This window comes from Sciurus carolinensis, chromosome 1, assembly GCF_902686445.1.
Source record: "Sciurus carolinensis chromosome 1, mSciCar1.2, whole genome shotgun sequence".
Taxonomy (NCBI): domain Eukaryota; kingdom Metazoa; phylum Chordata; class Mammalia; order Rodentia; family Sciuridae; genus Sciurus; species Sciurus carolinensis.
In genome coordinates this window covers 8,436,528-8,459,163 of record NC_062213.1, presented here as the reverse complement: position 1 = coordinate 8,459,163, position 22,636 = coordinate 8,436,528, and the positions used below count along the sequence as shown (strand labels likewise).

The 22,636-nt window shown below is 49.4% G+C and overlaps 1 protein-coding gene across 2 annotated transcripts in view; it reads right to left on the bottom strand.

Moving 5' to 3' along the window:
• Window positions 1-22,636, bottom strand: part of Zfat (zinc finger and AT-hook domain containing) — a 210,128-nt gene that overhangs the window by 165,306 nt on the left and 22,186 nt on the right. For both annotated transcript variants that reach the window (XM_047522686.1, XM_047522695.1), the window contains exons 2-3: window positions 13,993-14,169; window positions 1,067-1,318 (exon numbers count right to left, since the gene is read on the bottom strand). In XM_047522686.1, coding sequence (XP_047378642.1) covers window positions 1,067-1,318; window positions 13,993-14,169 — 429 coding nt within the window. The remainder of the gene's footprint in view (window positions 1-1,066; window positions 1,319-13,992; window positions 14,170-22,636) is intronic.

The window sequence follows — 22,636 nt, the reverse complement described above, 5'->3', positions numbered from 1 at the left end:
TGTTTGATAAGTATTTGTTGATGAGTTACTCAATAATTCATCCAATCTGTGCTAGGATTCTGCACACCAAGGTCTTGCTTCACTGTGGGGAGGCATTTACAGTAAAAAGCTTAAGAGCAGGGGTTCAGAGTAGGATGGCCAGGGTTCAAAGGCCATGACCCTGACAAACAGACCTAGGACTAATCACTTCATCTCTCAGGGCCCAGTGTATCCTTCAAACAGGAAGATGACAACAGCGCTGTCTCTGCAGTGCTGAAGTGGGATTCCAACCCCCGCAGTCACTTTCCAGAGCCAGAGTCCTGACCTGCATGGTCACCCCTGCAGCATGCTGAGCACAGCAGAGAACACTGAGCTTTCCCTAAACCCGGGTGCAGCCTGCAGTCTTGGAAAACAACTCAGAAGCCAACAACTACGAGCCACTGCCTGCAGTGCAACCTCGCTCCTCCAGTGAAGGCAGTGAAGGCAGTGAAGGCGGTGAAGGAGGCGCCGTCCTGCAGCGACCTCACTCCTCACTCCTCACTGGAAGCCACCCCTTCAGCCCTTTGTGGAGCGAACTCCACACCCTGGTCCTTAGCCACTGGCAGTCAACCAGGCCCTTCACAGGGCCTTGAGTCCCCCAGTCACTCACTGTCCACATGGCCCTGTCCATCCTTAAGACAACCTCCTGATTTTCAGCCAAATGCCAAATACCTTTCAGGCACCAGGTTCCCTGACTCTCTCAGTACACCTTCTCCCAGGGATGCCTTGCTATCCTCTAACATTCTGCATTTTAAAACTCGATCTCCTTTCACAGAACGTGAGCCCACAAGGGTAGAGACTGTTTCACTCTGTGATCCCCAAAGTACCACCAAGGCACCCCTGGGCCTGCACACCATGGGCTCCAGCTCACAGATGACACATCAGTTTTAAAGCTCACACTTGGTCATAGCCAGTAACCATTATGAAAATAAGATAGGGGAGAACTGTAAAAATGCATGCTATTCCCAAATAACAACCAAAGCCAGGAACAAGTATTCGCAGTTACATCTCTGTCAGAAACCGACACGGTCGCCTTGTCAGCATTTACCTGCTTCTCCTTCCTCCTCACCCAGATTCAGCACGATGATGCAGATGTGCTTCCGCAGCTGGCGCGTGTTGGAGAACTTCCGACAGCACTTGCCACACTCCAGGCTGCTCGGGGCCAGGCCAGCCCCCTCCTCTGGAGCCAGTGGCCCCTCCTCGCTAGGGTTCACCAAGTTTTCCACCAGCTCCTCTTCGGCACTGGGCTTCTTCGTGGACCCCTTGGGCCTGCCTCTCTTCCTCTTCATGACCAAAAACTCTGCAAAGGAAACAAGAGAGCAGGGTAGAGTGACACAGGGGGCCGGGCAGAGCATGCTCTCACTTCTACAGATAGGATATGTTCAGGTCTCACATTGTATGAAAAATGAGAAGTCTGAAGAAGCTCCAGAAAGGACCAGATGCAACATCACCACCAGCACTACTGTCCCTGGGGCTAAATGCTAATGGTAGTTGATCTTCTGATATTTGCCTCAGGACCGTCAGGGGAACCTCTGCACATGCCCCTTCTGTGAAGCTTGGGAACCAAGTTGTGGCTGTCGGCCCTCAGACCAAAATCCCCGCTAACCACCACTCCCATTTAAATCCAGACCTCTCTGCTTCTTTGCCAAGAGTTCTCAGATGCTGCTGAGCTTGTCATACTCTTAATGAGTCAGACAAGTATTCAGATTATTTCAAGGAGTCAAACTGTCCTGGTAAGAAAGAGAAAAAATAATTACAATCTAAAGCCACAAATTATAGGGCAAAGACAATAACAATATTTTTCAAGTTTCCTAGCGACCTACTGATTTAAATGACATGATCAGAGCTGCTTTAAAGCCAAGTTCCAAACCATTTTACAGCATGTATTTCTTCTTAATTAGTATTCATTTTTAAGTCATTCATCACTGAAATGAAGGTAGAAGTTAAGAGCAAAGTGGAGTCAGGAAGCAGAGCATCATGTATAGTCCTGCAAAGTGAAGCAGGGGATGTGACTTATCTGAGAGGGGCCCCTGAAAGAGGCCAAGCAGGGGTCTCTCCTGGCCAGGCTGAAATGCCCAAGGCCAGAGCCATCTGTCTGACTGAAGGATGGCATCTGGGCAGCCCTCTGAATCTGAACACCAGAGAAAAGGAGGACTCCTGGGTCCTGGCACCATCTTAGTTACAGACTAGCCTATGGAATGAGGACATCTTTGGGGAACCTTCCTCCTTTTTCTGAAGTTGTGGCTCTGCACAGTGAAACACCAGCCACTTCACCCATTGCTAGCACCACAGAGATCCTTTAATTAAAAGGGTGGCCTGTGCTCACACAGAGAGGGAGGCTATGGGGGCAGAGTCCACAGTGAAGAGCAGTTCACCTGCAGGCACTCTGGGAAAGGCAGCTGACCTTGGCACTGGGTCCCCGTGAACACAGGAAGACAGGCACCCATCCTCCTGGGGCAAGAGATTTCCAGGAGCAAAGCTTCTGCTGAAGTGTAATGCCAAGGGCAGGCCTGCTTGGCTGAGTGTCCAGGCCAGAGCCTTCTTCAGCCAGCAGCAGGCACAGTCACAAACCATGAAGGCACACTGAGAGACCAGACGAAGCGAGCAGCAGACCACAGCCCTGTCCCTTAGCCTGGGCTGGATTTCATCAGGACAAAGGCTGTGTTTCCAGGAGGACCAGCCCCCACAGGGAGGGACAGGGGAGGGAAGGAATGCAGTTACAGAGTAAGGAGAAAGTGTTTACTCAAAGTCATTAAAACTTTTCCTATTATTATTCTTCACAACAGCATGTAGAACCTACTGAAGCAGCAATTAATATCAGAGCAGCAGAATGAGCCAAGTCTGTGAAACACCCACATCATGTCACATCAGCTGAGTTGCACAAACACGGTTCATAACAGTCTACTCAAGTTTGTGGCCCAGATCTAACCCCTGTGATCAACTCTGGTATTCGCTGTGAAGAGGCCACTGCTCTGAAATGCTCTCTCAGGACACTGCTGTGTAGTCAAGAATCAACCTAACCCAAAGGGAGGTCTGGCCCTTGCTCTAGGTGACCGGGAGGGATCTCCAGACCCCTAGATGTCCCTCTGGATGGAAGAGTCTGTATTTCCCTGGGGTCTTTGGCCCCTGGATGATGGATGATGCTTCAGAGCATGGCACCTTGGCTAAAGTGCATCAACTCCAACCTCCCGAGACACTGGAGAGCAGTCGCGACCCACATGGCCATGTCACAGAGGCCCAATAGACACTCTGGACAGCCAAGGCTCCAGTGAGCTTCCTGGATGGAGATTCTCTTGCTGTTGTTATGCACTGAAGATGGAGGGGATGGTGTCTAGGACTCTCTGAGAGAGAAGTGTAGAACTTTCCTTGTTCTGTGAAATCTTCTTACAAATTATCAAGCCTAAAGGAGACCCTTAGGGATCCCCAAATTTGTAGAAAGCTGGTCAGAGAAGGTGGTCCTGGAGACGCCCCTGGAATTGTGGCTGGCGTCAGAAGCCTGTTAAGGACTCGGTCATGGGGCGCCCCGTGCTCCTACCCTGGGGTGTGGCAACTGGCATGGGAGGTCTCCCACATCTTCTCCAGGACACACCTGAGCACACGGTCAACAGCAGCAGAGCCTACTACGCACAAGACAGCTTGCTGGCACCAGCCTGGGAATGCAGCACAGGGTGCCGTGCAGCAGAGCTGTCTGGAGGTCTCCCTTCCCACAGACTGGAGACCCCTTGAAGGCAGAGTCCTTGTCCTGCCAATGCTTCATGCGCTCTGCACCTCGCCTGGTGCCCTGACCCAATAATGCTGGCTGAATTAAACTGAAGAGCTGCGTGCAATCTGGTTGTCAAGGAAGAAACAAAATCAGCCCTGAAAGCTCTGAAAAGCCTCAAACACAACGGTGACAAAACTAATCTCCCATCTTGCTACATCCATAATTCAGATCCTCAAGACCAATTAGTTAGCTAAAAATGAAATATTCATAAATGAACTTGGAATAATTTAAGCGCTGCATACTCGTTGCTGCTGTCAACCACCCACATTTTTATAAAAGAGCTGAGAATCCTAGAACCAGGCAAGGAAAACGGCGCAAGCTCCAAATTCAAACATTTGGATGGAGTTAGCTGCCTGTACTTCCTCTTCCTCTTCCCTGAATTCCTGTACTCAAGTGTCACTCAATTCTGGAGAGTTTGTCATAAAAACATCTGCAGGGCAAACCCTTGTCCATCCCCAGGAAAACTGTCAACCCATGCCTACACACAGGCTCCAGACTCCAAGCTGCCACTCCGGCTCTCCTTGCCCCCAGCTCCTTCCTGTCTCCCTGTCATTACTTGGCTCTGGAATCTTCCATCATTCTGGATGACTTTGCCCACGCACTCAGACTAGCCTTCAGGCACAACCCCACCCCCCGCCACACACACACACACACACACACACACACACACACACACACACAGGCACAGCGTCTCCCCCTCCCCTCCTTGCCCTCCACCCCTCAGTGCAATGTTCTAGACCTCCCTACCCTGGACACACAGACAGTCCCTGTCTCTTCACTGACCTGCTGGTCTAGTCCCCCTGCCTGTGGCCGTGTTCCTCAGTCCCAATCAGACTCCTAACCCCAATTCACATCCCAACGTTCCCAGTCCAGTTCAAGTTTCAGCGCCTCTTCCATGAGGCTGTTCCCAGCTGCTTTAAGCGGGACAGGCCTCCCGAGCTGAAATGTGTTGTGACATGGACCTCGCACATCAGGGCGTGGACCCCACAGTGTCCTGATTGTTGCCCTTTTCCTCTCCTTGCACGGTAAGCCCTACGGTTTGAACTAGGCTCTCAATTCTGGGTCCCACAGGAACTTAAATGGAGCTGAATATGGAATAGACATTTAATAGCAAACACCTTGATCAACTGTCTGATGACTGAAAAAGAGACATTTGGAAAATAAGTCATTCCTTATGTTCTAAGTTTCCATTAAGAAAAAAAGGGGTTGAACCATGGTGCATCTGAACCTGCTCTAAATCCACAGTCTGGGGACAACTTCCTCTTGTCAGATAATTACTCTTGCAGATCCCAGGAAAGATCTGACAAGGGACAGAAAGCATCAGGCAAAATCTTTTTAACTTCATCAAGACATGAGTATCATGAAAAAATAACCCAATGTAATCCAAAATTTAATAATGTAAGTTCTTTATGTGTGCATCACTCAAGTTTGCAAGACAACTTCCCAGCTATTATCTCATTTTATTCTTCAAAATCTTATAAGATGAGTGTAGCAAACTTAACTTCTTCAGTGGAAGAGGAAAGGGGAGCCCAGATGTTCTGGTGGCTTGACACACCTTCCAGAGAGTCGTGGAGCTGCACTGGGACCTGGGTTTCCTCATTCCCAGCCAAACTTGTCCTGCTGAGCCACACCCAGTATGGGTACTGAGGGTCATTTGCACATATTTTAAAGGACAGAGTGTGCATGGCACAGAGAACACTCACTTGGAGTTACACAGACCTGGATTCAAATCTCCTCTGAGCCTCAGTTCCCAATGTGAAGAATAAACACAGACTACCCCAATTTTACAGTCACTGTTGATAACAGTGATCTGCTGTCATACTGAGCACAGTACTGAGGTGACTGATAAAACAAGAACCTTTTATTATTCTGGCCATAGGCCTTAATATCCTGATTTGGTACTCTCTTCCTAGCCAGTCCACTGTTGGATTACATGATTCCTTGATGTACATGCATTCTTGTTTATTCTGATTTGGTGCATGTTTTTTCCTTGATTTCTTCATTTTATAATAGCTAATACACAGAGAAATCCAATAAAGAATTAAGTGCACATGAATTTTCTTCTGCCTAAGATCACAGATAGGCCAGCCTCTGGGTGCTCTCACTTGGCAGCTCAATCTCCAGTCACACCAGCTCAGAATTTCAGAAGAACATGAAACACTAATATTTTAGAGCCCTGACAGTCAATCTCCCTGGCATTTACTTCCAAAGTCCAAGAAGCACTAGGAGAGACGATGAATCATTTATCAGAAGAGGAAGTGTGAGCCTCTGGGGTCTGCAGGAAGCGCAGCCCTGTGGGTCAGGCTGCATCCTGCTCTGCAGCACCAGGCTCTGAGGGCAAGGCTTCCGGGCTCCATCAGCCCTGAGTGGAAATGCCTCGTAAATGATGGCAGTAACTAATCACGATGGAGCACCCAGACCTCAGGCAGCACTGCCAAGCATTGCACATTGATTTCCTCATTGAATGCCCAAGGGTACCCTCAGTATTGTCCCTTTTACACAGTCAAGAACACTGAGGCACACAAAGAATAATTAATCTGCTCAAAGTTCACAGAACTGAACAGGGCCAGCGGCAGGATTGGAACCTGGACCAGTTTGCCTCAGTCAGTGAGCTTCACAACTAAGCTAGAGAGCAAGTCCTTTGATTGGTGCAATTAACAGAGCAGAGAAATAACACCAGCTAACCTCCAAGTTCTACAGGAAAACGACAGTCTCAGACAGCTACGCATCTCAATGTGACAGCTCCTGGCACGGAAGAGCACTGGATGCAGGGGAGGGGCAGGTTTGCCACACACTGAGCACTCACCGTGAACTGCACACAAGGCACTAGAGTGGCATGCGTGAACATGTACTTGCCTCAGAACCTTGAAAAAGGCCAGTGTCTTGTCAGGCTGCGACGGGTGACCAGAGCTGCAGCCTGGAGGACCCTCCAGGCCGACCTGCACCCGCCAAGCTTCAGGCTCAGGCACTGGCTGCATCAGCCCCGCGCACCTTTCATGTATGTTCACCCGGAAATACCTGTGACTGGTTCATCCAGAACAGGTGCCTCCTGCAGCCTGCAGAGGCTGTGTGTGTGCCCAACAAGGCTCTGCAGCCACGCGAAAGCCCAGGACTGGGACCCAGTCTAGGGGACTCCAGGACGCGCGCCCTTTCCTCTACACCCACAGTGCCAACCCGGGCAGGCTGGAGGCCCCACTGCTACTGCAAGAAGCAGTACAGCATCCCGAGTAGACTCACATGACTTCATTTGTGGCAAATCTCCTGAAGAGACAACACAGTGACCTCGATTTAGATCTCCCCCTGGGAAGCCTCTTTTTACCCTCAAGCCAGAATGAGTGACCCACTTCAGGAGCCCACCCAGGCTGACCCCATGGAAGCACTCATCCACTGCACACGGGGCCTCCTGGTCAACCTGCCATCCAGCAGGCGAGAGGCACCCACACAGGCACTGCCTGGGCCGGCACCCCCAGCACGGAGCACAGCACCCAGGCAGAGTGGACCCTCATCAACAGGGAGTGAACAGACAAGTGGAAGAGGGCAAGCGAAGGGAAGTAACGGAAAGAAGGGGAAAGTTTCTACTGAGGATCTGAAAGGGGGAAATGGAAGAGCCAAAACAAGGCTCCCAGGGACCCACGCGACTCTCCCTTCAGCAAGCTGGCAACCTGCGCAGAGCCAGGAAAGCAGCACGCACACGCACACACAAACGCGTTAGCTCCTAGGGCCCGCTGCACACACTCAACACACACTCGCACATCTGCACTACATACCCACAGGCACAAGGATGGAGAGTTCAGTTCATCAGGCAATTTCTGCTTGGATCACAGCCAAACTTTGATTAGGAAGAGGGGGGAAAGGAAAGGTCATTGTGTAGACCACTTCCTACTGGAGCCAAAAAGATTAAAAGGCTATAAAATAAACCAGAGGATTTAGGAACCTCCATGTTCTAAAGGGAGACCAAAATAATAAATCAATTACTACTCAGTTAAAAGTTTAATTAAACCATTTCAAGTATCTCTCAAGTTAAAATGAATTGTGAAGGTTAAACCTGAATGGAAATCATTAGAGAGAAACGAAGCCTCTACAAGCCTCAAATTTTATGGACTTCCACAAAGAGAAAAAGTAGGGCTTGAGGTTCTTAATGAAAGACTTTTGAAGAAATTTTCTTCTATAAGAGGCTGAGTTTAATTAAAGTCTTAAGAAATACTTTTTAAAATTAAACTACACAGGCAATTAATCTTCCAGTATACACAACAGAAAAAGAGAAAATGCATTCAGGAAGAATTCAAGGCACAAGCAAATTATTTAATAAAGGAAAACAAGATATAAAAGTAGCTCAGTGGAAAGGACTTGCCTATGCTGTCATTCCCCTAATCCATGGTTGGCTTCCCATGGTTTCAATTACCCATGAGCAACTGTAATCTCATAATACTAAATTAAAAAAAAAAAAAAATCCAGAGCTAAATAGTTTGTGAGTTTTAAATTCCACACCATTCTGAGAAGCATGATGAAATCTCTCACTGATCAGCTCTGGCCCGCCTGGGACATGACTTATCCCTCTGTGCAGGGTTTCCACTCTGTATACACTACCTGCCCGTTAGTAGTTTAGCAGCCAGCTAGGTTATCAGATCAACAAAGTTTCTGAAAAATTAACAAAATTAAAAGCAACTTAAGAATGAGAAAAAAATATTGTCAAATAGTATATACAGTAAGAGGTTACGAGGAAGTCATACAATTTGATAGCAAAAAATTAAAAATAGTCTGATTAAAATGAGCAAAGGAACTGATTATGTATTTCTCAAAAAAGACATAAAAAGAGCCAATGGGTACATAAAAAGGTGTTCAACATAACTAATCATCAAAAAACTAAAATCACAACAAGCTATGACCTCACACCTGTGAAGGTGGTAAGGACTATTATCAAAATAGCAAAAGAAAACAAATGTCACAAGGATCTGGGAGTATAAATCAACACACCATTATGGAGAACAACATGAAAGTGGCTTAAAAGTAAAAATGTAACACTATACAGTCTAGCAATACCACTTCTGGATACCCTGAAAATGGAAACTAAATCAATAGGTGGAAGAGATACCTGCGCTCTCATTTTCATTACATATTATTTGTAATACTCAAGACGTGGGAACAACCTAAGTGTCCATTAATGGATGGATAAAGAAAACAGGTAGATACAGACAGATAAGGTCCAGTCATACAAAAATAGAAAATCCTGTCCTCTGTGAGGACACAGATGGTCCCTAAGTGCATTATACTGGGTATAATAAGAGAGAGAAAGAGAAGACTTCATGATCTCACTTATACGTGCAATATAAAAGACTTTAAACTCAAAACAGACTGCAGAATGCTGGCTACCAGAGGGTGGGAGGTGAGGGAGAGCAGATTTTTAATGTACTCGCTACACACACACACACACACACACACACACACACACACAAATCATTATTAGGTACAGTGACAGACATTTTAACTAATTTCAATGTGACAATTTCATAATATATATCAAATCATCACAATGCACATCTTAAATCTGTACGATTTTGTCACTAATGCTTCAATAAAGATGGGAGAAACAACATGTTTTGAAAACAAAAAGGTCTGAAATCAACAGCCTCCCTTCCAGCTTAAGAAACAGAAACACGCTAGACTCAAAGCAAGAAAAAAGACATAAAAAATAAAAATTAGAGGAGAAGGAGATGAAATAGAAACATGGAAAAACAAAAGAAAAAGTCAGCAAAACCAGTTTTGAAAAAAATCAAGGAAAATGGTAAATCTTCAACTAAACTCACCAAGAAAATGGAGATAACACTCAAATTGCTAAAATGAAAAAGCAGATATTACTATCAACCTGACAAGTCAGAAAAATTATAAGGGAATACTATGAATGAATAACTGTACACCAACAAACTAGATAATCCAGATAATATGGAAATTTTCCTAGAAAGACATAAACTATTGAATTTAAGAATAGAAGATGTGTGCACACCTCTAATGTGTAGAAAGACCGAATTAGTAATCAAAACTGCCCAGTGGAAGCCAGGCATCTCAGCTACTCAGGAGGCTAAGGCAGAAGGATCCTAAACTCAAGACCAGCCTCTACAACTACAAATAAGAAATAAAAAGGTACTTCACTCAGTAGTAAAGTACTCCTGGGGGGTACTCAAGCAGAGGAAGGGAGGACTTCCCAATGGAAAGGAAAAGAAAAGAAAAATAGGCCTAAATGGCTTTACTGATGAATTCTAACAAGTTGAAAAAATTAAAACTAATACTTAATACTTTAAAACTCTTCCAAAACATAAAAGAGAATAGCCATTCTATAAGTCCACTATTACCATGACACCAAAACCAAAGACAGCAGAGAAAAGAATTTAGACCAATATACTATGGATATAGACACAAATATCTTCAGAAAAACAGTAGCAAACCAAATCGAGCAGCATATTATACTAAAAGGATCATACAACATGATCAAAAAGATTTATTCCAGGAATCAAGGGCACTCAACCTGTGAAAATCCACCAATATTGGTAGAATGAATTTTTTTAAAAACATGATTTCAACAGATACAGAAAAAGCATTTTACAAAATTTACAAAATCCATTTTATGATTTTAAAAATTCAACAAAGAATAGAAGGAACCTCCTCTTCCTAATGAAACTATCAAGAAATTAAAAAAAAAAAAAAACAGCTAATGTAATAATGCTAAAAACTGGATGCTTTCGCCCTAAGGTCAGGAACAAGCCAAGGATACAGGATGTTTACTTTTAGTATTTCTATTTAATATTATACTGGAGATTTAGCCAGGGAAATTGAGCAAGAAAATGAAACACAAACGGCATCCAGATTGAAAAGAAAGAAATGGAACTATCCCTACCCACAGACTGACAAGATCATATATAGATCCACACGTGCCTAAGGAATCCACTAAAAAAAATTAGATCAATAAACAGATTCATCAAGGTTGAACACAGGATAAAAGACCAGAAATAGCTGCATTTATAAATTAGCAATAAACGATTTGAAAATAAAATAAAATAATATACTTACAATAGTATTAAGAAGATAAAACACTTACAAATAAAAGTAGTCATGGAGGTATAATACTTGTACACTAAAACTACTAAACACTATTGAGAGAAATGTAAAGACCTAAACAAACGGAACTCCAGCCACGCTCATGAATTGAAGGTGTATATATGAGGTAGCACCCAAAACCATCTACACACCCAACACAAGCACTATATTAAAATTTCAACTTCCTTCTTTGAAGAAGTGGACAAACTGATCCTGGAATTCTTAAGGAGCTGAGGGAGAGTCTAAAAAGCCAAACCAATCTTGAGGAAGAAAGCGAAGCCGGAGCACTCACACTCCCCACTGCACTGCCCTGGCAGAGGTAGGAGGACGGGCAGATCAATGGGTGAGGGCCCAGACCACTCAACAGGGTAGGGCAGTACTATCAACAAATGGCGCCAGATGACCAGAAGCCAGACGCAAAACAATGAATCGGAATCCCTCCCTCCGTATGCAAAAATGGATTCAAAATGGATAACCTCCAAACCTTCAAGGTCCTTAGTAATCAAGGAAATGCACATTAAATCACAATGAGACCCTAGTTCACACCTACTAGGATGGCTGTAATTAAAAATGTGAGAATCAATAAATGTTGTCAGGGATGTGAAGAAACTGGGTTCTGTATTACTGAGGAGAATGTAAAATGATGTGCCTACAATGGAAAATAGTTTGACAGGCCTCAGAACTTTAAACAGAGAATGGCCACAGGTCCCAGCAATCCCTTTCCTTGACATACACTCAAGAGAAGCGAGAACACACATCCACAGAGCAACCTGCAGAGGTGCTCACAGGCACAGAGCTCACCACAGCCACCGTGGGGACAAGGGACTGTCCATCAGCAGATGAGCAGATGGACGAAGAGTGGAACCTCCACACACCCAAGTATCTCTCACCACGGAAAGGAGCGAAGTCCTGACGCGTGACAACACTGACGAATCCTGGCAACTTTACGCTGGGTGGGAAAGCCAGACACAGCACCCAAAGCCCCTCCTCAGGACAGTCCCTTACCAAAACGACATAAAACGAAGACAGCGTGTGCACAACCAGGGAGGCATGGGGTCCCGGGAGGCTGGAGAAGAGCCAGCGACCACACGGGGCCTCGAGGGCTCCCACAGTAAATGGCCCTGAAGAACTGCAGGGGAGGCCAGGAAGACACCTGCACGAGCTTCCCGCACAGGGGGGCTCTGCACCCCACAACCGCAGCTCCCCCAGCAGCAGGGCTCCGGGGCTGCAGATGGAAGGTCACGAGGGGAGGAGCGGGCACGTGGGGCTGCGGGGGTGAGGAGAGAGGGCAGAGCACCAGGAAGGGAAGGAGCTCCTGAGTGGTGGCTAGGCCTGTCGCCAGCACCGGAGAGGAGGGGACGCACCCAGAACACACCTACAAGAAACTCCATGTGAGATATTATCTGCCTTATCATTTGTCAAGTACTTATTCACAAAAGAAAGAAAAAGGTAGGATTACTTTCATTCACATCTTGTGGTAAAAAGAAAATCTTAACAAGCAGATCCAAATAAAGATGGAACTAAGAGCTTTGGCAAGAGTCGCCCTCAAAGCTCTTTCCCTGCTATAGGCATGCTTCCCTCTGCCATAGGCATGTGACAGAAGCAAGCAGCCATTTTTCTGAGTTCATCCATGTTCAACCCCAGAGGCAGGCACCCAAATGCTCCAGGTTGGTGACTAAAGACCTGGGTCCTCTGTCTGGAAGCTGCACTCTTCACAGGCCAGCAGGGGAGGTCCTGGGGACACAGGCCAGCAGCCCCTCCCTGGGCAAGACTCCAGGCCTTACCTGCCCCACAGAGGGCAGGCACCAGGAGGCTCTGAACTAGAGATCCTGGCATGTGGGAGAGGCTGACTCTTCCTACCCCACAGAAACCTTCCTCCTCTATTTTTCCTCAAAGCAGAGTTTGGGATGTGAGCAGCAGCGTGAGGTGTCATTACGTAGGACTGGCCACCTCACCCGGCTTCCTTTGAGTTGGGAGAGGTAGATGTGCCACCCTGAGAGCTGCCACCTATGTGCCATCAACGCCGGTGCTGCACACCAGCTTCAGGTGCTGGATTCTCTTAGCTTCTTACCGTATGCCACTAACAGGAGCCAGCAGAACTTCCCAACTCCTCAACAACTTGATCCTCTCCAGCACCCTGGGACGGGGCCACAGGGACTTATTAACCACACATTTTTTGTCTGGAGTCTCTGCTTGTTAACAGTGTCGACAGATCATCAATAAGCCGGTCTGTTTAGAAATGCCAGTCTGAATATTTCCAGGAAAAAGCACCTGGATTATCAGTATGGCTGACGAATCCTGAAATGGGACATTTACTGTCATACCTGTGCCTCTGCACAGGAGGCTGGCTATTGTCCCTTATCATATGAAAATAGTTTTGTAGGGATTTTTCTAGCCCTTGCCTGCTGTTCCTCTGGGCTATATATTTTCTTTGTCATCTGTGGGGACCTAATTACAGTGCCTGGATGGCTGCTGCAGTCCACGCGCCTGCTGCATCTCTATCAGTCAGTGGGAGATTCCTGGACACCCAGACAAGATGAGTCTCACTTTACATCCTGACTGTGAACCTGAAGGGCTCTGAATGATCTGAGGCTTTGCAAGTTGAAGCCCTGCTCCAGGTTCATGCAATCATTTTGGAAATGCTCTAAATTATATATACTAATTTATTAATCAAGTTTAACAAAGCCTCGTTTTACTGTCTCCTATATCATCTTTGGTAGGTATATTCCCTGACTTAATCTGCATGTTTGTCTTTATTTTTCAGATAAGCAAACTGGGGCTTGGAGAAGGAACACCATTTGCTCCTGGTACTTCCACTGCTGGATGCTAGAGCTGGGTGCAACACACCCTTGTGGGACAAGTTTCTATACCACCAGATCCTGCAGGCTCCTGTCATTCATTCGTTCATTCATTCGTTCATCCACCAGCCAGGTGCTGGAGCAACCCCTAGAGAGGTTGGGGAGAGGGAATTCAAAGATGACACCTCACTCGGGAAGGTCTACAACTGGAGAGTTACTGGATTTTTCCAGGATTCTGCTGGGTCATACGACAGAGCTGGCATCTCCACGCTGGAGAGCACATGGGCATCAACAGGCCCCCGCCCCACACGCAGCTGCCCTTACCGTCTCCAGTCCTGCTTGGGTTGGGGGGCTCAGGAGTACTCAGAGGCCGAAGGGGAATGATGATGTCATCCGCATTAACCCCTTCATCCCCGTGCTTCTCAGACACGTGGGAGAGGAGCTCCGACTGATTTGGCGAGAAGAGATTACAGCATTTGCACATGAAGATGGCTGTGCTTTCTGTAAGAGAAAAAAGGAAAGTGTTTTATTTTGTCTTCACATAAACGATCACTCCCAACGGCCAGAGAAAATGCCAGCCGCTGCCCTTCCAAACAAATGCCAGCCTCCAGCGAGTCTCCCTCTCATCCCGGGTTCTTTCTTCAGCGTGCTGGAGCCTCAGCCCTCGTCAGATGGCTCACATGGACCTCCCTCTGCCCAGACCTGCTCAAGTGCCCAGACCCTAGTCCGTGGAACCTGAAAAGTTAAATGCTGCCCTCAAATAAACCACCACACTGATGGCAGTTAAGTATCTTAGTCTTCCCACTGGACTCTCTCTCGAATTAAGGTGCAATGAAAAACCGGCCTGAACAGCTCTTCTCTAGAGCCAAGACACCTGTCAATGACTGGTTCAGGAACTAAAATCAAAACAAGGAGGCTAGGCATCGCGGCTTTTTTAAAGCCACTTAATTCCTACTTAAACGATCTCTCTGTTCACAAAACAGTGACCACCAATCCATTATGCTCCTCCCAGTATTCGAGGCAGCAAGACATAGTGAGGACAAAACACTCACCTTCAAATCTGATAAAATAATCAGAGGTGCATACAAAATATTAAATTGAGGGCACAGGAATAATTAAAAGTTGGTTTTTTTGTCATTACTTTTACATTATAGTGAAAGGAGGAATTGATATGTTGGAAAAGCCAATAGCTTTGAAGCCAGACAGACCCAGTGAAATTCCCAAGCCCCATCCCTAGGTGCCCTAAGCCTGGGTGACCTGTGAGAAGCTGCGGTAATCCCTCCGTGGCGGGAATTAAACAGGAAGAGCAGCGGGGATGCTGGGAACAGTACCCAGGCCCAGCCCATCTCTCCACGTGCTCTGCCCACACCACCCAGCAAACACCGCAAACCTCCATGCACTGCCTGGCTTCCCTTGACCTCGCCCAGGGGCCTCCTGGGAACCAGCCTGCCAGGCCACCCTCGGGATTTCTACACCACGCCCTCTGTCCAGGCTGGGCAAGCAGCTGGCCAGTCCAGATCTCTGGGCCCCTCGAGCTCTGCCAGTGGCAGCTCTCCCCCTCCTCCCGCTCCCCTTCTCCACAGTAGCACGCCTGCTACGTCACTTGAGGCTGAGAGAGGGCAGCTTCCCCTGCCTCACCTGCCACACAGGTCGCTCCCCCACCCCAGCCTCACTGCTGCTGGTGTGAGGGTCCACGCTGGGGTGGGGGCAGCATCCACACAGGGCAGGGGCTACTCGCGGAGATAGCGAGAGCGGAACAAGTCTAACTGGAGTGACCTACCAAACTCTGCTCCACAGGATGCTCCTCTCCTGCCCCACCCAGGAAGAGCCTGGAGAGGGCACTGCAGGCTGGTGTGTGCAGAGCTGGCCCCCGGCCCTCAGGCCACTGCTCCCACCACGTGCGCTTCCTCCGGCGGTCGCGGCCCTCTCCTCTCTGCTGGCCCTCTCCGCAGGCCTGCGAGCATGGGCATCTCTCCAGGTTAGAATGACAGCCTCTGCAGCCTGCTCCCCATGCTCCCTGCTCCACCTTTCTCCACCACCAGAAAGAGAAGACAAGAAGGAAAGAAAGGCACAGACTGCTGTGACCTGCCAGGTGAAGACCAAACTGCTGCTTGGCACCAGCCTGGGGCAAACCCTTCTCTGCAGCCACATGAAGTCTTTTCCCGGGAACACACAGGGTAGGCAGAGGCCCCAGACAACTCTTCCCAACCAAAGAGAAACCCTCCCACAAAAACCACCAATCGATCTCTTATTTTTTCCAAGAAATATTTCTTCCCTGAGGAACCAAAACCTGCTTTCCAAACAAGAGGTCCCAGCAGAGCTTTCCTTCCCAGGACACATCATCTCCAGCTGCTTCCTGCCATGCCCACATCAATCCCGATCTAAGCAGAAAGGGGTGCGTCATCCTCGGCCCACAGATGAGGAAACTGAGGTTGGGGGGAGAACTGACCTGTCCTGTCACAGCGATGGGGAGCAGAGGGCAGATGCTTTGCCACCTGGTTTTGATACAGATGTATTTGGCTACAGGCCACCAGCACACTCTAAGTATTTTTGCTGAGTTCAAGCCGAGTGTTCTACCAATATCTGAAACGAAATTCTGAATGGAGAAGAACAAGAGCCCTACCTCACAGACCAACCCCATGCCTGCTCCATGAAGCACCTACTGAGCACATCAACAAGTCCCACCCCAGGAGCTGGGACACAAGCCCAGGCCCTGCCTACGGGAGGCCATCTCACCTGGGAGAAAGATGTCACAGGGCAACTGCATCTTACAGTTTGTACTAAAATTGTCTCCCAACTGGCCTCTGAGTATTCCTGGCTCCTCAGATGCACTCAGGAAGGAGGGAATTCTATAACACTCAACAGAAATTCCAGGGACCCCATGGCTATCATGAAGGGTCTCCAAGTTCAAAGGCACATCAAGCACTGACTGGAGATTAAGCAAATGCTAGTGCATCTATTTATGACCAGGTTTCAGAGGCTGCTGTGAGTAAGCCAGCACCCAGCTGCTCCACAGCCCGAGGCCCAGGCAGCCCGAGGCGGCGTCCGGCCTGAGCCATCTGCTATCAGTTAGTATGAGTTTCCCTGTGCCCCCTGCAACCCTGGTACTGCAAGGCAGAGGCAGGCCTGGAGTTCCCTGGTGGAGGCAGAGAGGCGCACGCGGACCTAGGACGACCCTCACATAACTGGGCGTGTACCTGAGATGTGGCCGTGGAGGAGTCGTGGGTGGGAAAGGCCGCTGGGAGCAGGAGAGGCTTCTCAGCCAGGGCGCTGTGGAGTTCAGAGCTGCAGGAGGCAGATGTGCAGACCAGGGAGGAAGCAAACGCCCAGCACTGGCACCCTGAGGGGCAGACTTCAGTCAGAGAGGCCTGCCCAGGGCTGACAGCAGAGATGCAGGCCCAGACGCAGTCTTCAGAAAAAGTCAGGCCCAGCGGGCAGGACAACACCCCGAGCACAAGAGTGCCGTGGGCTTGTTGGCGACCAATCTCATCTGCAAAAACCGCTGTCCCAGAAGCCAGCGCAAAGCACACAGTGCACCCTCTTCAACACGAGGGCCCGACGTGGAGGGCAACAGTGCACCCCGTGGAGACAAGCCCAAGCAGTACCACAGAATGCCAGGCACACAGAGGGCACTGGAGGGTGCTGCATCCCCCAGGTATTAAGATTGTTAAGCTGCCAAAACAGCAACCAAGGCACTACCTTCCATTTTTTATGGTGGACTAATATGAAAAAATGTATCTGCGCCCTGAAATACCATCATAATTATGTTGTCAGCTAATTCTGATGAAGATGCTATAATTTGGATGCATTTCTAGGTCCAATTACTGTGCTCTCATCCTTAACAAAAGAATTCAAGGGGAAAATGACGTACTCAGAACAAGAACAATCACAGCGGTTTGGGTCTGGGCGTGCGATTGCTATGAATTATCTGCCGGTTTTAAGCAGCTACTCTGTACTATAAAAAGGAAAACTTTAAGTACACAAACTGGTCCTCACTTCTGACCTCTGACTGCAGGAACAGCCAGGTCCTATCCAGACCTCTGGTCTCCCTGCCTGCCCTGGGGACCCTGGGGTGAACAAGGGCACTGCCCTACCCCTCCTAGAAGGTGGCCATGAACTGGAATGAGTCCATGGATCCCAGAGGGACTGGACCCCTCCAATACTGGAGACCGCTGTGAGCCGACAATGCATGGCCATGGGTGGCCAGTGCTTTGGTCAGGGCGGCACAAGTGCATGCTGGTGCTGGCCTGCGGAGGGCTCCTCCCCAGACCTCAGGCCTCAAGTCAGAGGCCAACACGGGAGGGAGGACCCTGCAGCCTGCACAGCAGCACCCACAGCCCAGCACTCACTCCCAACTGCCCTGGCAGAGGTTCCCTAAGGACGGGGTCGGTGAGTTCTCCCACTCCTCTTACCGAGAACAGCTGAAGAATCTGACGTCACAGATCAGACAAACACAGGAAGGCTGGAAGCTAAGAGGAGACAGGCAGTTCACCACCTCCAACCCGAGGTACGGCAAGATAATGGCGTGCTCAAGTTTTTCTCTGCCTCCTGACCCCAACAGAGCTACAAGGGCCAATCGGCCACAGGCTAAGCAGCTCCAAGAAATGCCTACTGTCTGCAGCCAAAGGACAGGAGAGGGCAGCCCAGGACAGGAATCTCCAGACAACATCCACAGCAGAGGCAGGGAGGGAGGCCTTGGTTTCACTGCCTCCCCCAGTGTCCAGCCCCAACCCCACGGGCAGTGGACCCCCAGTGGATCCCTCCCCCACAGCAGTGTCAGGGGGTCTGCCAAAACAGAAGATTTAAGTGAGAGCCAGATCCAGGCTCTCGCAGGATTCAACCAAAAATCATTCATCATGATTTTCTAAGAACCAAGAAACTCACAAGTGGAATGAGACCAGGCCATCAACACAGCAGCAAGGCATGACACAGACGCAGGATCACCAGCCAGGACCAAAGCAGCCCCCTAAACACGCAGTCACAGAGCGCGAGCACACACCCACAGCAAAGACCAAGGCGGACACCTCAGACCTCAGACGGGAGGCAGAGACAGAAGCCACATGGCACTCTCAGCATGAAAGAAGACAGATGACAACCAAGGAAGCAGGAGGCCAGAGGCCTTCAGTGTATGGGCTCAAAGCAAGTGCAGAGTCCAGGGACTCAGTGATCCTGCAGAGAGCAATGGGCACTAAATCACAGAGGAAACTGACCTAAAAACAGGAAGCTGGGAACAGAAAGATGGAGCATTCGTGCCCTTCCAGCCAGGAGGAAGCCACGAGCAGGCTGGAAAGACAGTGCAAGGAGTAACAGCCAAACATATTCCAAATTTAAAGAAAAGGAAAGCAGCAGACTCAAGCAGCCAAGCAATCCCAAACAGGATAAAGCCAAAGAAGTTCACTCTAAGAAACATGATTAAACTCTGAAAACTAAAAGCAAATCCAAACACAATGGAAAGTAGCAAGGAGAAACAATCTCCTGCTTAGAAAGACAGTTCGGACAACTGCAGGCTCCTCACCCACCACGGAGCAGCAGGAAGTGGCACAGCAGAGCTTCAGGTGCTGAAGACAAGCCTGTCACCGGGAACCCAGTCCAGGGAAGGTGTCCTTCAGGAGTGAAGCGGGAAGGAAGCGAGGCACTCTCTCAGGGGCAGGAGAGAGGGGCCTTGTCCTGGGCAGAAGAGACGAAAGCGTGGCTAACAGAAGCTCGCCAACAAGGGGACAAACGAGTCCTGTGCCACCAAACAGAAGGGAGAACAAAGGTGTAAAGGCTTGGGCACGTGCAGGGGGCTTTCCTACTGAGTTCTCTAGATCACGTTGAATGGCTGAAGCCAGGAGCACGGCTGTGACACAGCTCAGGGCACGCAGGGGGAGAGTCCCACCAATCATCAAGAGGAGGGAGGTGCAGGGAGGCAGGGGAGGCACAGGCTGGGCAAACCAGAGAGAGTTAGCAGATGCACAGGAAGGACAGATCCGAGGGCACACTCGCTGTGCCAGCTCCGACGGCTGGGTGTGAGCTGTGCGCTGCTTACTGAAGAGGCAGCCTCTGGGGAGGCTGATGAGGACCTTCTGCAGACAGACAGACAGTGGTGAAGGCTGCACAGCCCGGCGAATGAACCTGGTGCTGATGAGCTGCACTCTCAACACGGGCACAAGGGTAACGCCTATGTACACTTACAGAAAAATTGTATTTAAAGGCACAGTCCATCAAAGTAAACTGGGCACGAGACTTCTCTGTATTATCTTTGCCACTTCTTATGAATCTACATTTAGTTCAAATACAGTGGCAAACAAAACCGGCCTGGACCCTCTGGCGAGTACCTGCAGGAGAAGAGTCGCACACACTGCGAGGTGAGCCATCCAGTCCCAGCCACCTGTGTGGGAGGTGCAGCTCAGAAGCCACAGAGGCACAGCGGGATGCAGCCCGGTCCACGTACCCATCTTCGTGTGGAGAGAGAGATGCAGGGCCTGAAGGGCTGGTCGTGCACCCCACACTTCCCCTAGTACCTTCCACAGGGCCTCCACACGTGACAGCTGCCACTGCCAGGCCAGCCCAACACCATCTTCCACTTGGCCACCATGCCACCAGGGATCCAGTAAGCAGCCAAGAAGTGTCAGCTGAACTGGGGTTACAAAATGCTTAAGCTTTTATCAGTAACCACAAGAAGACAAAACGGACATCGCTAGACTATTAAATACTCCATTTAAGGGCAGTAGTTTAAAAATCTCTCGCTTCCTCTCCTTGATGAGTATAAATCACCGTCTCCACTCTGTAACTATCTTTTACTTGGATTTATTAACTTTAAACAGAGTTCAAGAGTCACAGCTAAGATCCCACTGAATCATCTATCTCATGAGGAGAGAAGCAGGTGGCAAAGGTGTCGTGAGGTGCACTTTAGTGTTCCTGGGTTTCACTTGTCCCTAAGTTATTAAAGCCATAAGAGCCAGCAGCATCCCAGCAGGAGTGAAGTACTCCAACAGCATAAAGCCAGACTGCTATCACAACCGACATAACGAGTGACGTCCCACACGCGGCTCTGTGCAAAGCGAGGCGGCTGCGCTCCTCCAGCGTCAGGCAAGGCTCAGCTAGGACAGGCACTCCCCTTCCCCGCAGCTTACACCACAGCACCCTGAAGCAGCTGTGGACAGGCCACATCACCACCAGACCCGCTGAAAACCTGCTGGGACCCAAGACAAGGGATTGGAAGAGGAGGAGGGGACCAGCAGCTGAGTTAATCCAACCCGCACCATGACACGGCACCAAGACAACATCTAGTTTAAGAAGCACCAATATTGCACATGTCACTAAAAAAGACAAAAATGCTGCTGTATAGACTAAGACACGCTGGCCTCTCATCACAACGACTGTAAGACACCTCCGGCTTGAGCGGTGTTGAAATGAGAGTCTGGATCACCCGCCCTCAGAAACGCTTCCTCACCCCAACAGGCAACGCGGGTCAAGCACAGCCCAAGTCAGGGCCAAGTGGACCCGACCCTGACTTGCAGCGCCCCCACCTGTAAGGCCCCAGCCCCCCACTTCACACCCCCACACACTCTGGCCGACCTCTGCTGCAGCACTGCAGAGCCTGCTTCCAAGAGAGGGAAGGAGACGAACGCCGAGTAGCAAGGCCTTAGTGACCCAGCACCTTCACCCAGTCAGACGAGGCACCTCTGAGCAGCAGACACCAGCCCTCCCATTAGAGAGCACTCGCAACACACTGGGGTGCTGAACCAGGCATCCTACTACCACGTGCAGGAGACGTCCATGATAAACACACGTCTACCATACGCTCCCTAGAGGTGACGTCTTGGTGCCATGTACAACCTGCACAGCTGTACACAGGGGCCGGGCACTAGCAGACCTGAAGATATCACCACCCTGTGTTGCACATGAGGAAGCTGTAACTTGCCCAGGTCTGTATGATGGTCCCAAAGCTACCTGGCAGCTCACAATGAGGAAGCAGAAAATGAGTTGTGACTACACAAGAACACACTAACCTCACGCTACAGGACAGTTTGTGGAGAAGGAAGGAAGCCCCGTGGTGTGGCGGGGCAGGGGGGCCGTGCTGGTCCAGGAGGTGGGCAGAAGGCAGCAGAAGCGGCATCAGTAGAGCAGACCAGGAACCCCGACTCTGGGGCGCCGAGAGGGGAGGTGGACTGGAGACAGACAGGCAGGTTGCGGCCCCTCCAGCAGGACAGCGGCAGCCGAGGGGGCCATGCAGCTTGCCCAGAAGGCCGGGAAGCCATGGCAGCATGTGGGAAACCTGCAGTAGGATGAGCCACCGCCCAGGTCCTGTCGGGGGCCCAAAGCCAAACGTGTGCTGTAGTCTCCCAGCAGGCAACTAAATGAGATAAAAATATACTGTGCAGCAGAGAAGCCAGGAGAAGAGGCCTAGACAGACAGGCAGCGACAGACAGCAAGAGGGAGGGGGACCACATGCCGTCCATCCACCTAGCTCCTCACCAGCCCATGCCAGGGACCGGCCCTGCCAGGTGGAGGATGAACGGAGCTATCCTCAGCTTAGAGTCTTTTTCTTAGGTTTTCCCATCTTCTACGGTGGGACTACAAGTAAAATCCAAGAAAAATTAAATTTTAAAAAGATCCTTAGGTTGATGTTAGAAATAAAGGGATAATGCCCAAAAAGGTAACAAGGTGGCCCTACTGAGAGAAGAACCATCGATCCCAACAGCTTTGGCCTCAGACAGACCAGCCACGAAGCTCTGAGAAAAGAACCAGCTGCACCAGTTCTGGACGCGAGTGAGGGGGCCCGTGAGGCCAGCTCGCAGCACTGCTCCAAGTTGCCGAGCCAGTGCGCTGGGCGGCCGTGTCTTAGGTCTCGTCCAGCCTGTCTCTCACGACGAGGTGCTATCCCAATAAAATGACCAGAAAAAAAAGAGGAAACTGGTTTAACCAGTAGCGAGATGGATTTAGATGTAGATTTAGATTTGATGGGAAAAGACGTTTTTGACAC